Source organism: Cervus elaphus, chromosome 21 (genome assembly GCF_910594005.1).
Source record: "Cervus elaphus chromosome 21, mCerEla1.1, whole genome shotgun sequence".
In the NCBI taxonomy this organism is placed as follows: Eukaryota; Metazoa; Chordata; class Mammalia; order Artiodactyla; family Cervidae; genus Cervus; species Cervus elaphus.
In genome coordinates, this window is record NC_057835.1 from 5,147,256 (window position 1) to 5,159,660 (window position 12,405).

General features: G+C 64.7%; 1 protein-coding gene across 2 annotated transcripts; it reads left to right on the plus strand.

Annotated features, from left to right (window-relative positions):
- The first annotated feature begins 2,392 nt into the window (after window positions 1–2,392).
- DGAT1 (diacylglycerol O-acyltransferase 1) lies at window positions 2,393–11,246 on the plus strand. 2 transcript variants are annotated; one of them, XM_043879737.1, is made up of 17 exons: window positions 2,393–2,808; window positions 6,441–6,528; window positions 8,461–8,501; window positions 8,581–8,666; window positions 8,759–8,811; window positions 9,025–9,130; window positions 9,217–9,330; window positions 9,432–9,440; window positions 9,577–9,680; window positions 9,779–9,817; window positions 9,901–9,942; window positions 10,016–10,060; window positions 10,135–10,247; window positions 10,361–10,426; window positions 10,513–10,600; window positions 10,674–10,736; window positions 10,811–11,246. In XM_043879737.1, the coding sequence occupies exons 1-17, from the start codon at window positions 2,618–2,620 to the stop codon at window positions 10,964–10,966; spliced, it is 1,404 nt and encodes a 467-aa protein (XP_043735672.1). In that variant the 5' UTR covers window positions 2,393–2,617; the 3' UTR covers window positions 10,967–11,246. The 2 variants fall into 2 exon arrangements, with proteins under 2 accessions (XP_043735672.1, XP_043735671.1); XM_043879736.1 differs by having other exon boundaries at window positions 2,395–2,808; window positions 9,432–9,506.
- The last annotated feature ends 1,159 nt before the right edge of the window (window positions 11,247–12,405 follow it).

Here is a 12,405-nt window from a genome sequence, read left to right on the forward strand (position 1 = left end):
GTCCCATTGGCAGGAAGAGAGGCTCCTAGAAGCCCACTCCTCCCCAAGGCTCCTCGGCTTTGGGGCCTGGACTGACTGTTTCAGGACTCTGATGGGTGGCCGGGGTGGACAACGGATAGAGGCTGCCTCCCCAGTGCCTGGGACAGGCCCAGCCTTGTCTCCACAGGAGTCCATGAACAGGACTTTGCAATCCAGAGGCTGGGTGGTGTGGTGCAGGCTGCTGACCACTGTGTCCAGGGTCATCTCTCACGGGCCCAAGGCGCCTCCGACCTGGAGTCAGCCCACGGCTGTTTCTAAATCCCCAAACCCTTCCAGCTCTTCATTCGGCCAGCCTGCAGATTCCTCGTCCCAAGCCAGATGTTGCTTCCACCAAGGGGAGATTCCTCATTGAGCTTTCTTTCTTCAACAACTCCTCACGCACACACTTGTCCCCAAACGACCCCACCTACCTTAACCTTTACCCTCGTGCCTCTTCGCTGTGGCCTTGGCAGCACCTCACCCAGCATCCAGAGGTGCCAGGGCTATAGGCCCCGCCCTCCCGGAGGCCCCGCCCTGTATCAGCCATGGGCCCCGCCTTCCTCAAACAGGCCCCGCCCCGCGTTCGTACAGAGGCCCTTCCTGATTGGTGTCTTCGCAGTCCGTGCCTTCCCATTGGCTTGAGGCCCTGATATCTCTCTCAACTCCAGTGGTGGAACCCTTGGTTCCCTCACGTCCCCGGGCAGATCGGTTCTCCTTGATTACCCTAGACCCACCCTGGTCTCCTCACTCCGGCTGCTTCATGTTAGCTGACGGCAAGGAACCTGGACGCGGACACAGGGAGTACGCCCCCAACGTACCTTCACTCGTCATTGGCTACTGTGCTCTGCCTCTCCAGGCCAACAGGCAGCCTGAGCCGTCAATCTTCTCCTCTGCCAATCAGCATGCCAGCGAGGCCAGCCCTCTAGTCACGGCTCCGTACAAAAGGATGGCAAGTCCCGAAGGCGCCCAGGGACGGGTGCGCGCGGGTTAGGGGACTTCCCACCTGCTGCCTGGGAGAGGGAATGGAGAGGGAAAGGCAGAGCTCCCGGGACTCAGCCCTGCTGCGGGTTCCTGAGAGGACTCTCTCCTCCTTCCATCCTCCCTTGGGAGCTATACTGAGAGTCGTAGCACTGAGTGGCCCAACTCTGCCTATGAATAGACAAAGGTGCTTGGACACTGGCTAAGGGGATGCTCTTGACCCACCGAGGCCCGGCCTTTTGGGCAGGCAAGAGGGGTTCTCCAGCCTGATGAGGGCGGGCCCTTCTGCACGCTACTCCAAGACACGGGCCAGGTAGCCCCAGCCTGCCAGGTAAGGATGTCAGGCTGGCCTCAGCCGAAAATGGTCCGGTGGGAGAACATGTCACGAGGGTCCCGGGTGCCTGTTGGTTGAGGTGAGGGGGTCCAGGAGCGAGTCTGGCAGGAAGGAGACTTGATCTCAGGCTGAGCCTCTTGGTTTATTTGCTTTCAGAGAGGCGGTCTTCCCAGCTTTACTTACCCCATGGGAGTGAACGGAGTGGGTTTTGTGGCTAGGGGTGTTTCTTGTGTAAACCAGGCCTAAACTCCCGGTGAACCCTCGCATCTGGAGATCCAGGATGCTCACACTCCATGCTCTTTGCCAAATGCTTGTGAAACCAAGTAAGATCGGCCTTGCCGCGCACTGTGCAGTTGTTTTGGTGTAGTGGTTGCTTCATTCAGCGACTGGATGACTGCCGACTGTGCAATGAAACAGAAACCTCTGGGTTCCTGCGAATCAACACCTCAGAATCCTATCGCCCTGGCAAAACTGGCCCAAGTAGGAAAGGCGGGAAGTTCTGCAAGTCTGCGGATGAAGGCAGAAGCGGGGCGGGTGGAAAGGCGGGCTGGCGTGTCTACTGTGGGGGCCTGGGCAGGGGAGAGGTGGCCACCCTGGGAACAGGTGGGCATGGCACAAGTCCCGGGATGCGAGGACTGCGGCCTTTCTCCCCCTCCATCCTCTGACCTGGCGCGTGTTTGAACAGCCTGAGCGGAGGAAAAGCGGGTGTCTACGGTGGTAATTATTGGGTTCACAGAGCACGACCGCGCCGCGGGGTGCACGTTCGGTAGACGCGTTGGGTGTCAGCCTGACGTAAACGCACTAGGCGTTTCATAAATAACTGCAACCCCACACTCCGCGCCTGAGCTGAGAAATGACGAAATCCTGTGTTTATAGAGGGGGACAAGGGGCAGGCAGCGGTCAGGAGAGGCTTGCAGCTGCCAGGAAGCCCCGCGTGTTTCTCGTCAGTCTGGGGTTGTATTTGCCAGGAGACTACAACTTCCAGGGTGCCCCGCGCTCCCGCGGCGACCACAACTCCCAGGGTGCACCGCGAGCCAGCGGACTACAAAGGCATGCGAGCCGCGGCCGCGGGCCAGTTAGCGGCTCCGGGAGCTACGCTTCCCAGGACTTCGGGAGGAGCCGGCTGGCACGGGTTTGCACGCGCTGATTGGCGGCGCGGACCACGGCAGTGGCGTAGTAGAGGCGGTGGCGGCAGTTGGCCAAGGGTCCGGAGGCGGGGCCACAGGCCTCGGGTGCTGCCACCCCGGCGGGCTACGACTTGGCCGCGGCGGGGTGCGGGCTGAGGCCATGGGCGACCGCGGCGGCGCGGGCGGCTCCCGGCGCCGGAGGACGGGGTCGCGGCCTTCGATCCAGGGCGGCAGTGGGCCCGCGGCAGCGGAAGAGGAGGTGCGGGATGTGGGCGCCGGAGGGGACGCGCCGGTTCGGGACACAGACAAGGACGGAGACGTAGACGTGGGCAGCGGCCACTGGGACCTGAGGTAGCGGTGCGCGTGACCCCTAACCTTTGACCCCTGATACGGGGCCCCTGCGATCCAACCTGTTGCCCCAGGCCTGTCGGCGGCAGCTTGGGCTCGAGTCCGAGAGTCTGGCGCCGGGACTTTGCGTGCACAGCTGTGCCCCTCGGGCCTTCGCGGGGAAACTTAGCCGGAGGTTGGGGGCGGAGGGTCTCCTGCCCGAGACACCCAGGTACGGGGCCGAGGGGAGGGCAGTGGCTCAGCTTCTAGACGCCCTCCCTCTGCCTTCCTTAGGTGCGTTCTGAGGCTTTCGCAGGGTGAGCCCACCACGCACAGTGTCCTCTGCCTGGAAGGAGATACGGGGGTCTCTCCTGAGGGCTATGAGGGAATGCCTTGTGGGTTGATAAAGCTCCCGGAGGAGGAGGGTGGACCGGTGGAGAACAGGGGAAGGGGCAGTGCGAGGGGATTTCTCATCCCTTGCAGACCCTCTAGAGAATGGTCTTCACAAAGGTCCCTCATCCGTCACCTGGTGATTGACTGGCCTGGGGTCCTGCTTATTACCAGCACAAATGCCTGCTCTAGGGTCAAAGTGGGCCCTGTAATGGGACCCTCACCCCTGGTTGGGGTACAGGGAAGGAGTTGGAAGTGCGCACACCCACAGGTGGGCGCCCTGCTTAGCTGAAGGATTGATGGGAAGGAGTTGGGGGAGCAAGCTGTGGCTGAAGGGGAGGATCTGATCCATGTGGGCATCGGCTAAGTCCTGCTGGCTGCCTCCAGGCGCCTCCTTTGCCATCCTCCACACCCCTCCCCCAAGCTCTGACCCTCATCTTGGTCAAGGGCTCTCAGGGGCTTTGGCTTTGGGATCAGCTCCAGAGCTAAAGGTTATGAAGGAGGAAGTGGGCAACAGGTCAGTCAGTCAGCAAGGATTTGCTATTTTCTTCACTGGGTGCTGTGGGGAGGGGAGGGACAAGGGCAGCTGGGGTGCAGGCACTGTCCCTGCCCTTGGGGAGCACACAGTTCACCTGAGAGATAAGATAGCCTCAGCCCTGAAGAGTGAGAGCAAAGGTCGGGCACAGAGTTCAGGATGACACCATGGGGAGGGTGGCTCTGCGCGTGGCGCTTGCTTCCTACCGGCCCCGGGTGGTCCTGAGGGGGCGGCTGCAAAGGCCAGGAGGCCCAGAGGCCCCTCTGCCCACTCCTGGGGAGCTGAATTTGGGGTCACTTTGTATGAGGTGGGGGCGGGTACCAGCTTTGGGCCAAGCTGTCACCCTGGATGGGCCGTCACTTGCCTGCTCTACACGGGCCAGATGGCCAGAAGCCACTCCTGTCCTCTTGATGGTCCACCCTTGAGGTCTGGGCCCTTGGGAAGAGGAGCATTTGGTGGTGGGGATGGGCCACCAGAGCCCCTCCTGATCTCCAGGACACGCAGCTGTGTGTGCCTGTTCCCCAGGCCACATGCCACAGGGCAGGGGGCCTCCTGGGGCAGGGGCCGGGCCTTGGTCTGGCTACTCTTGGTATCGCCTCTGCCTCCCCGCCTCCCTGCTTGTTCCTCTCTCTTCCTCCTCAGGCCCTTCCGGACACTTCCTGCTCACCTAGGCCTGGGCAGGCGGGGTCAGGCGCCGGGTGTGAGCTCACTCCTTCCGGCAGCGAGGTGCGGCTGTGTGCCGGAAGGAGGGCCACTGCTGTTGCCTCGCCTCTGAGCGTGTCCCTTCCAGGTCCTCCACACTCCCCTCTGCCCGGACGCCTGGTGCGTCCTCCAGCCATTGGCTCATGGGCCCTCCAGGCACGGCTTTCTAGTCCAGAGGCTCTCCCAGGGCCTACAGGCTGGGTGCAGGAAGTGCTGAGGAGGTGGCAGTGGGGAGGCGAGCTGGCACCCTGTCCCTCCTTGTTCTGTTCGGCCCTGGAGCTGGACCGTATGGCCCCACACGTGTGATCCCCACTTGGGGCTGTGTCTCTGGGCAAGTTGGGAAGCTTGGTGAGCCTCAGTTTCCCCGTGTGCCCGCCTCCCAGTGCTGATGTGCAGGTCAAATGAGGTGCCGACTGTGATGAGTTAGAATGGCCCCGCTGGCTGGGTGGGACTGGGGAGCAGGTGGGGACCTCTGGGGGGCACAGAGGCTCAGCTAGCGCCTCAGTCAGGGCGAGGGTGATGGAGAAGCTCTGGGTGAGGCCCCACCTCCACGCTGGCCATGCCTGCTGCCCTTTGGTCCACTGCAGTGAACTGTGCCATGGGGCTGGACCTCTGTGGGGATTGGTGGGCAGTGGGCTTCCTTCCTGCTCAGGGCCTCTGACCTCTGGGGGCAGGGCGCTGCCTGGGTGGGATGGTCAGAAGGCCAATTGGAGGGACCTGAGGGGTCTGTATGGTGGCTGGGGGCAGGCCTCAGGAACTTGACAAGCAGGGATCTGGAAAAACTTTAATAACATTACTTGTTGTCAGGATTGGGAAATGCCCCCCTTTCCCCTCCCCTACTTTCATCTTAGAGACTGCTGCACATCTGGTCAGTGTGGTCTTCATGGTGACCCCAAGGTGGCAGGGGTCACACTGTTGTGAAACCGTCCCCTGGGTATGTGGTGCCAGACCTGGACATGCAGATGGTGACTGGCAGGTTGTAGCATGAGGTGGCTTTGGGACGATTCCAGGGACAGTGAATGGGCTGGATCTGGGGGGTTCTGGGCAGGTCCATCAAGTGGACACCCCCACAGACTGTCCTTTTGGGATAGTTGGGCCTGGGAGCCCTGCTCGCCTTGCCAAAAGGCAGGTGCAGAGAGTCACGAAGAAGAGACCCTCGGGGCTCAGAGCCCCACTGCATGTGCAGCCCAGGACAGACCTGGAGGAGGTGCGTGGCAGGCCAGGCCGGGCAACAGGGCCTGGGGTGGGGGGGCCCGGTGTGGCGGGGAGGCAGGGCCAGACTCTCAGAGCTGCCCGGCTGAGGATGCTGCACATCTTCCCCAGCCGTCCGTCTCCTGGGTGCAGCCATCTGAGTGCTGACCCCAGCCGCCCCCGGAGGCTGGCTGTTCTCTGGTGCCCCACTCCTGGGGACGTGTGTCCACATGAGGGAAAGGGAAGCCCGGGCCTCTCCTCTTACAAAACTGGAGGCCTTGCTCAACATCCTGGATGGCCTCCTGGTGGCAGGCTGGTTGGTGGGAGGTGGGGCTGCCGCTTAGAATCCGCCAGTGGGGCTGGGCCTGGACTGAGCTGCACCCCTCCACCTCTGCCTCCAGCTGAGGGTTGGCTTCCGTCTCCCCCAGACCCAGCACTGGGTGCGGGGCTCTCAGAGGTGGGCTCTGAAAGTCCCCTGCTGGCTTCTGCAGTGGACTCCAGGTGCCGAGCCCCCAGAGGGGCTCGCGTGGCCCTCCGCCCAGGCTCACGTGAAGGCTGGGTCCTCCCCTCTGGAAGGGCCAAACGGAGGGCATGGGTGGTTTGAATGGCGGCCCCTGGGCTCCCGGGCTGCCAGGAGGGACCAGCTGCTGCAGGGGGTCTGCCCCCTCCCCACTTCCGTCCTGCCTCGCCAGCACCTGTGGCGCCCCCCCCACCCCATGCCACTTCCCCCAGTGGGAGTGGCGGGCCCCTGGTGACCCTGCCTGGGGAGGGGGTGTGTGGGCAGCGGGGCAGCCTTGCTCCAGATGCTCTGCTCCGAGTGCCCGTCTCCGCTCTCCAGGTGTCACCGCCTGCAGGACTCCCTGTTCAGTTCTGATAGTGGCTTCAGCAACTACCGCGGCATCCTGAATTGGTGTGTGGTGATGCTGGTATGTAGAGTGGCACCTTGGAGCTGGGGTCCCGACGGCTGGGGGGCCATGGGCTCTGCTCCTGGGGTGGGTGTCTGTGCTCGTGGAGCTGGGGTGAGTGGAGCTCTGGGCTGGCGGTGGGGGTCCCTGGAGCAGCTGTACCCCGGGGCCCCACGGGGAGCATGCTCACCCCATCCTTGCTGAATTCCAGGAGACGCCTGCAGAGGGCAGCCTGGGAGCCTCTGAGCTGGAGGCTGCGCCCCGGGGAGCACTGGAGTCTCCCAGGCGCTCTGTGGTGGACACGGGGCGGGAGAGGGTAGGCAGTGACGGTCCGGTGGCCCTGGGTGGGGGATGGCTGCTCTGTGGGCCCAGGCCCTCCCTGGCAGCACAGGTGAGTGGTCTTGGGAGTCTATGCAGAACTTCCTCTTCTGTTCCAAGTTGCCCTCGTGGGTGTGGAGTGCCTGGGTGGTTGCGAACCAGCTCCAGGCTGCACTCTGCGGGACCCCGGCCCCTTCCTCAGTCCTAGGGGGAGCAGGACTGAAGTCCTGTGTCCGCCTCGCTCTGACCTGGCCGAGGCCACTGCTGCCGGGCCCCAGTAGACCTGTCCAGCAGCAGCTGGAGTGCAGGGACCCCAGGGGCAGCCTTCAGGGCGGGGCAGGGTGAGGCCCGTCTGGGCCCAGCCCCACTGCTCAGGGCTGATGTGGCCCGAGGCCTTCGCCCCTCCAGCTGACGTGTCTGCCTGCCCTGGGTGTGGCTCCCGAGGCTGCCTGTGTACCAGGGGCCCCCACGCTTCCGTTTGTGGTCTCGGACGGTCCCCTGGGGAGTGGTGGGGGCCATGCGCCAGTCCAGACCCAGTAGTCCAGGCGTCTCTGGAGGCCATGGTTGGTCCAGGACTGTGGCGAGGCGGTCGTGCAGGGCAGGCCCTCAGCAGCCTGTCTGTTCTCCTGCAGCCCCTGGCCTCCTGGCCCTTTGGTGCACTCACAAAGCTCCACCCCGCGCCCCACCACCCCCCCCAGGAGCTGGGGCCGCCTGCTGCGTCCTCTCTGCAGCCTGGGCTTCCAGATGGGGTGGGCCTCTTAGCAGCTCCAGCTCTTGCCTGCGGTGGGCTCTCAGGACAGGCAACTGCCAGTGGGCAGACATTGCAGGACCACGTGTGTCCTGGTAAGCTGGATGGTTAGGCATTTAGCTGGGGGACGGTGTGGCAGGTGGCCCCCGCATCTCTGAGCCTGTCACCTCGGGAAGCCTTACGGGTAGGGGACTTCACCCATGTCGCCTGGAGAAGCATCACTTTTCCACAGAGCCTTCTGAAACCCCCATGGGACCTGAGCCTTGAGGGTGGAGGAGGCGGCCCCTGCCCCTGCAGAGGGCAGCCAGGCATCTGGCCCCAGGCCACTGGCAAGAGCTCGTTGTGACAGGGGACCCGTCCTTTGCTGCTGCTGCAGGAGTGGCTGAGGTGGGCGGGGGTGTGAGTAGGGGTGGAGACCCAGGCCCAGCTTCCCTGGCCCCTCAGGACTGGCCTGCTCTTCCCACCACCCCACTGAAGGCGTGGGCACACCCCGCCTGTGAGGATGGGCCCAGCTGGCAGGGTGAAGCCCTGAGCGGGTGGCAGCGCTCTGGGCAGGCTTGGATTTCGCTGGGGCTTGGGGCTGTCGCTGTGGCCGCGGGCGCTGACCTGCTCGGTGGGATGGAGGACAGCCGCTGGGCAGCGGGTTTCTTCTGCCGCGGCAGCACAGGCACCTGAGGTTGTGGTTGGCTCCAGATGGGTAGGGGCTGCCTGTCCCTGCGTGGGTGCCCAGGCCATGGGTGGGGAGTCTCGGAGCTTGGCGTGAGGTCCCGCAGGGCTGGGCCTGCAGGATGGAGGCTGCTGTCCTGAGCTGCGAGTGCTGGCAGGAGCTGGGGTGGGTGTTCTGGGGCCGTGGCTGACAGCGTTGTGCCCCTCTCTCTCTATCGCAGATCTTAAGCAACGCACGGTTATTTCTAGAGAACCTCATCAAGTGAGTGGGCCCCAGCCCGCCCCAGCCCCTGCCACCTCACCCCTCACCCACGCAGACCCTCACCTACCTGCGTCTGCAGGTACGGCATCCTGGTGGACCCCATCCAGGTGGTGTCTCTGTTCTTGAAGGACCCTTACAGCTGGCCAGCCCTGTGCCTGGTCATTGGTGAGCTGGGTGCGCAGGAGGCCTCAGGCTGGCGGTGGGCGGGACAGGGCTGATCTGGGCCTGAAACTGCCCTGGGTTGTTTCTGTCCTCAGTGGCCAATATCTTTGCCGTGGCTGCATTCCAGGTGGAGAAGCGCCTGGCTGTGGTAAGCAGTGCCCTCACGCCCGCCCCTGACCTGCCTCAAGCTCCTTACCAGTCGGGCTTAGGGTGGGCCACCACCTGCACTGTGCTTCAGGGTGTCGGGTCCTGCATGGCCTTCCTGGGAAGGGCTGCACCTCAGGCCTGGCGGCCCTTCCCCAGGGAGGTCCTCTGACCAGGGAGAGGGGCCCTGGCTGAGCGCTCTGCTCCCCCACCCCAGGGAGCCCTGACGGAGCAGGCGGGGCTGCTGCTGCACGGGGTCAACCTGGCCACCATTCTCTGCTTCCCAGCGGCGGTGGCCTTCCTCCTCGAGTCCATCACTCCAGGTGGGCCGCCCCCCCACCCCGCCCCATCCCATGCTGTCTTGGCCACGGCAGCTCGGGGGCGTGGCCTGAGCTTGCCTCTCCCACAGTGGGCTCCGTGCTGGCCCTGATGGTCTACACCATCCTCTTCCTCAAGCTGTTCTCCTACCGGGACGTCAATCTCTGGTGCCGAGAGCGCAGGGCTGGGGCCAAGGCCAAGGCTGGTGAGGGCTGCCTCGGGCTGGGGCCACTGGGCTGCCACCTGCCGCGGGACCGGCCAGGGGCTCGGCTCACCCCCGCCCCGCCCCCTGCCGCTTGCTCGTAGCTTTGGCAGGTAAGAAGGCCAACGGGGGAGCTGCCCAGCGCACCGTGAGCTACCCCGACAACCTGACCTACCGCGGTGAGGACCCTGCCGGGGGCTGGGGGGGCTGCCCGGCGGCCTGCTCTGCTAGCCCCGCCCTCCCTTCCAGATCTCTACTACTTCCTCTTCGCCCCTACCCTGTGCTACGAGCTCAACTTCCCCCGCTCCCCCCGCATCCGAAAGCGCTTCCTGCTGCGGCGACTCCTGGAGATGGTGAGGCGGGGCCTCGCGGGCCAGGGTGGGCGGGCCAGGGTGGGCGGGCTTGCCAGCACCGGGGGCTCAGCTCACTGTCCGCTTGCTTCCTCCCGCAGCTGTTCCTCACCCAGCTCCAGGTGGGGCTGATCCAGCAGGTACTCGGCCCAGGCGGGGGGTGGGGCTGGGGGTGGGGGCAGGGCCTGGGGCCGTCGGGGAGCTGACACAGCGCTTTTTGCAGTGGATGGTCCCGGCCATCCAGAACTCCATGAAGCCCTTCAAGGTGAGCAGGCAGACCTGGCAGGGTGGGTTCCGGGGGCAGGGCTGAGGGAGCCAGCTGTGCCCTGTGTCCACAGGACATGGACTACTCCCGCATCGTGGAGCGCCTCCTGAAACTGGCGGTGAGTGGCCTGCTGGGTGGGGGCGCGTGGGAGCGGGTGGGGCTGTCCTGGCACCTGGCACCCGTTCCTCACAGGTCCCCAACCACCTCATCTGGCTCATCTTCTTCTACTGGCTCTTCCACTCCTGCCTGAACGCCGTGGCCGAGCTCATGCAGTTTGGAGACCGCGAGTTCTACCGGGACTGGTGGTGGGTGGCCCCGCTGGGGCGGGGGCGCAGATGGGGGTGGTGGGGCCCCCACTGGGGCTGGGGCCTAAGCCCCTACCCACTCCACTCCACCCCACCCCACCCCGCCCCCGCAGGAACTCGGAGTCCATCACCTACTTCTGGCAGAATTGGAACATTCCTGTTCACAAGTGGTGCCTCAGGTGGGTGTGCACCTGGGGGTAGGGGTGGGGGCATGTGGGTGGGGGTGTGTGGCTGGGTGCCCTAACCACTGCCACCTTCCCCACAGACACTTCTACAAGCCCATGCTCCGGCGGGGCAGCAGCAAGTGGGCAGCCAGGACAGGGGTGTTCTTGGCCTCTGCCTTCTTCCACGAGGTCAGTGCACTGAGGGCATGCCCTGCCCCTTGAGGTGGGGGCAGGGGCTCAGCTGACGCCTCTTTCCCCTTAGTACCTGGTGAGCATCCCCCTGCGCATGTTCCGCCTCTGGGCCTTCACTGGCATGATGGCACAGGTGAGCAGCCCCGGACCCCCACCCACAAACCCGCCCTGTGGGCATGGAGGCTCACTCCCGTCCCGTGTCCCCAGATCCCGCTGGCCTGGATAGTGGGCCGCTTCTTCCGTGGGAACTATGGCAACGCGGCCGTGTGGCTATCACTCATCATCGGGCAGCCGGTGGCCGTCCTCATGTACGTCCACGACTACTACGTGCTCAACTACGAGGCCCCGACAGCCGGGGCCTGAGCCCCTCCAGGCTGGTGCCCTCACGGGTGTTGAACTGCTTCGCCTTGCCGCCGGCGACTGAACTGGAGCCCATCCCCACCTGGGCACAGTGGAGGGGGCCTGGCTGGTAGAAGCTGCCTTCTGGCCCCCACGAGGCCTCTCGGCCCCCAAGGGCCTTCCTCCTGGCCAGGGGATGGCAGGCCCGGCGCAGCTCAGGCCCACAGGAGGTGCCCATGTTCTGGAAACCCTGCAGATCCCGCCCAAGGGTCTGAATGTGTCAATAAAGTGCTGTGCACAGTGAGCTCCCTCAGCCTCCAGGGCACAGGGCTGGCAGGAGGGGGTGGCCCTCCCACGTGGCCTCCCTCAGGGCCCCCCGGGGCCATGCTGTGGGAAGGGGGCCCCAGCACCTGGAGAGGAGCTGGGGCTGGGGTGACCCTCCCTGTCTCACAGGGCTCTGTGGTCAGATGTCTTGCTCTGCAAGGTGGAGCATCTATGCTCCCAGGCCCCCTGTGCCTGAGGTCTGCACACAAGTGGATTCAACTTGGGCCAGGCCAGAGGCCAAGGTGTGGAAGAGGGTTGAGAATCAGGCCGACCTGAGGGGCAGCAGAGACTCCAAGGCAAGGCTGCAGAGGTCTCAAGAGGCCATGTGCACAGGCCCCTGTGCAGACTGGTGCTGGGGTGCTCACCTGGGCTGGGCTCTGGGGCTGCTTGGATAAGGTGGGTGGCCTGGCCCAGCCCTCACTGAGGGCCTCCCTCTCTGCCCCCAAGGGGCAGAGGTCGGCCTGATGGGGGCTCCCCGTTTTTCCAGGCCCTCACCAGGCAGTTGGGTGTGGCCCTCCGGATACCTCGGTCCCAGAGCTTGCCACTCAAGAGCTTGGCAGCGAGACAGGGAAACCCTGGGCTGTTCCCCCATCTAATGGCTCTGCTGCCTGGGTTGGAAACCCTGAGGCTGTGCCAAGCAGGTGTGCCCTGACCACCAGCTGTGGCCCGATGAGATGGGTGCCTGAGGTGGTGCCTGGGCAGTGGACCCAGCTGTACTGCTCTGCCCCAGCCAAAAGCCACTCCAGCCCATGGTGGTTGTCTGGGCGAGAGAGACTGGTTGGCTAGGCACTGTTTGGTCTCCAGCAGGTGTAGGCAGCGTCTCCCTGACCCCTGCCTCCTAGGCAGCCACCACCCTGAGCCTTACTCATCAGCAAGGACGGTGAGCAGGGCTGAGCTGGGGGTGCAGGGCACCACAAGGGCTGCTGTGGCCCGCCTCCTACGTTATGTGCACCTCTGCACCCCCGGCTGCCTGACTCAGGAGGTGGGCCTGTGCTTCCTTCACTCCAGGCCCACAGTGCTGACCCAATGCACCCACCTGGTCCTTTAGTGCGGACCTGGCCACAGGCCTCCTGTGGGCTGTGCTGACCCCACCCTGGTCCCTTTATAAAGAAAATTTGAGCACATGCAGCCCAGGGAAG

Excerpts from the sequence above, each read along its gene's own strand:
- DGAT1 (XM_043879736.1), top strand. The coding sequence starts at position 2,618 with ATGGGCGACCGCGGCGGCGCGGGCGGCTCCCGGCGCCGGAGGACGGGG. Across the intron at positions 9,681-9,778 it reads TGCGGCGACTCCTGGAGATG|CTGTTCCTCACCCAGCTCCA; the intron begins GTGAGGCGGGGC and ends TTCCTCCCGCAG. Across the intron at positions 10,601-10,673 it reads CCTCTGCCTTCTTCCACGAG|TACCTGGTGAGCATCCCCCT; the intron begins GTCAGTGCACTG and ends CTTTCCCCTTAG.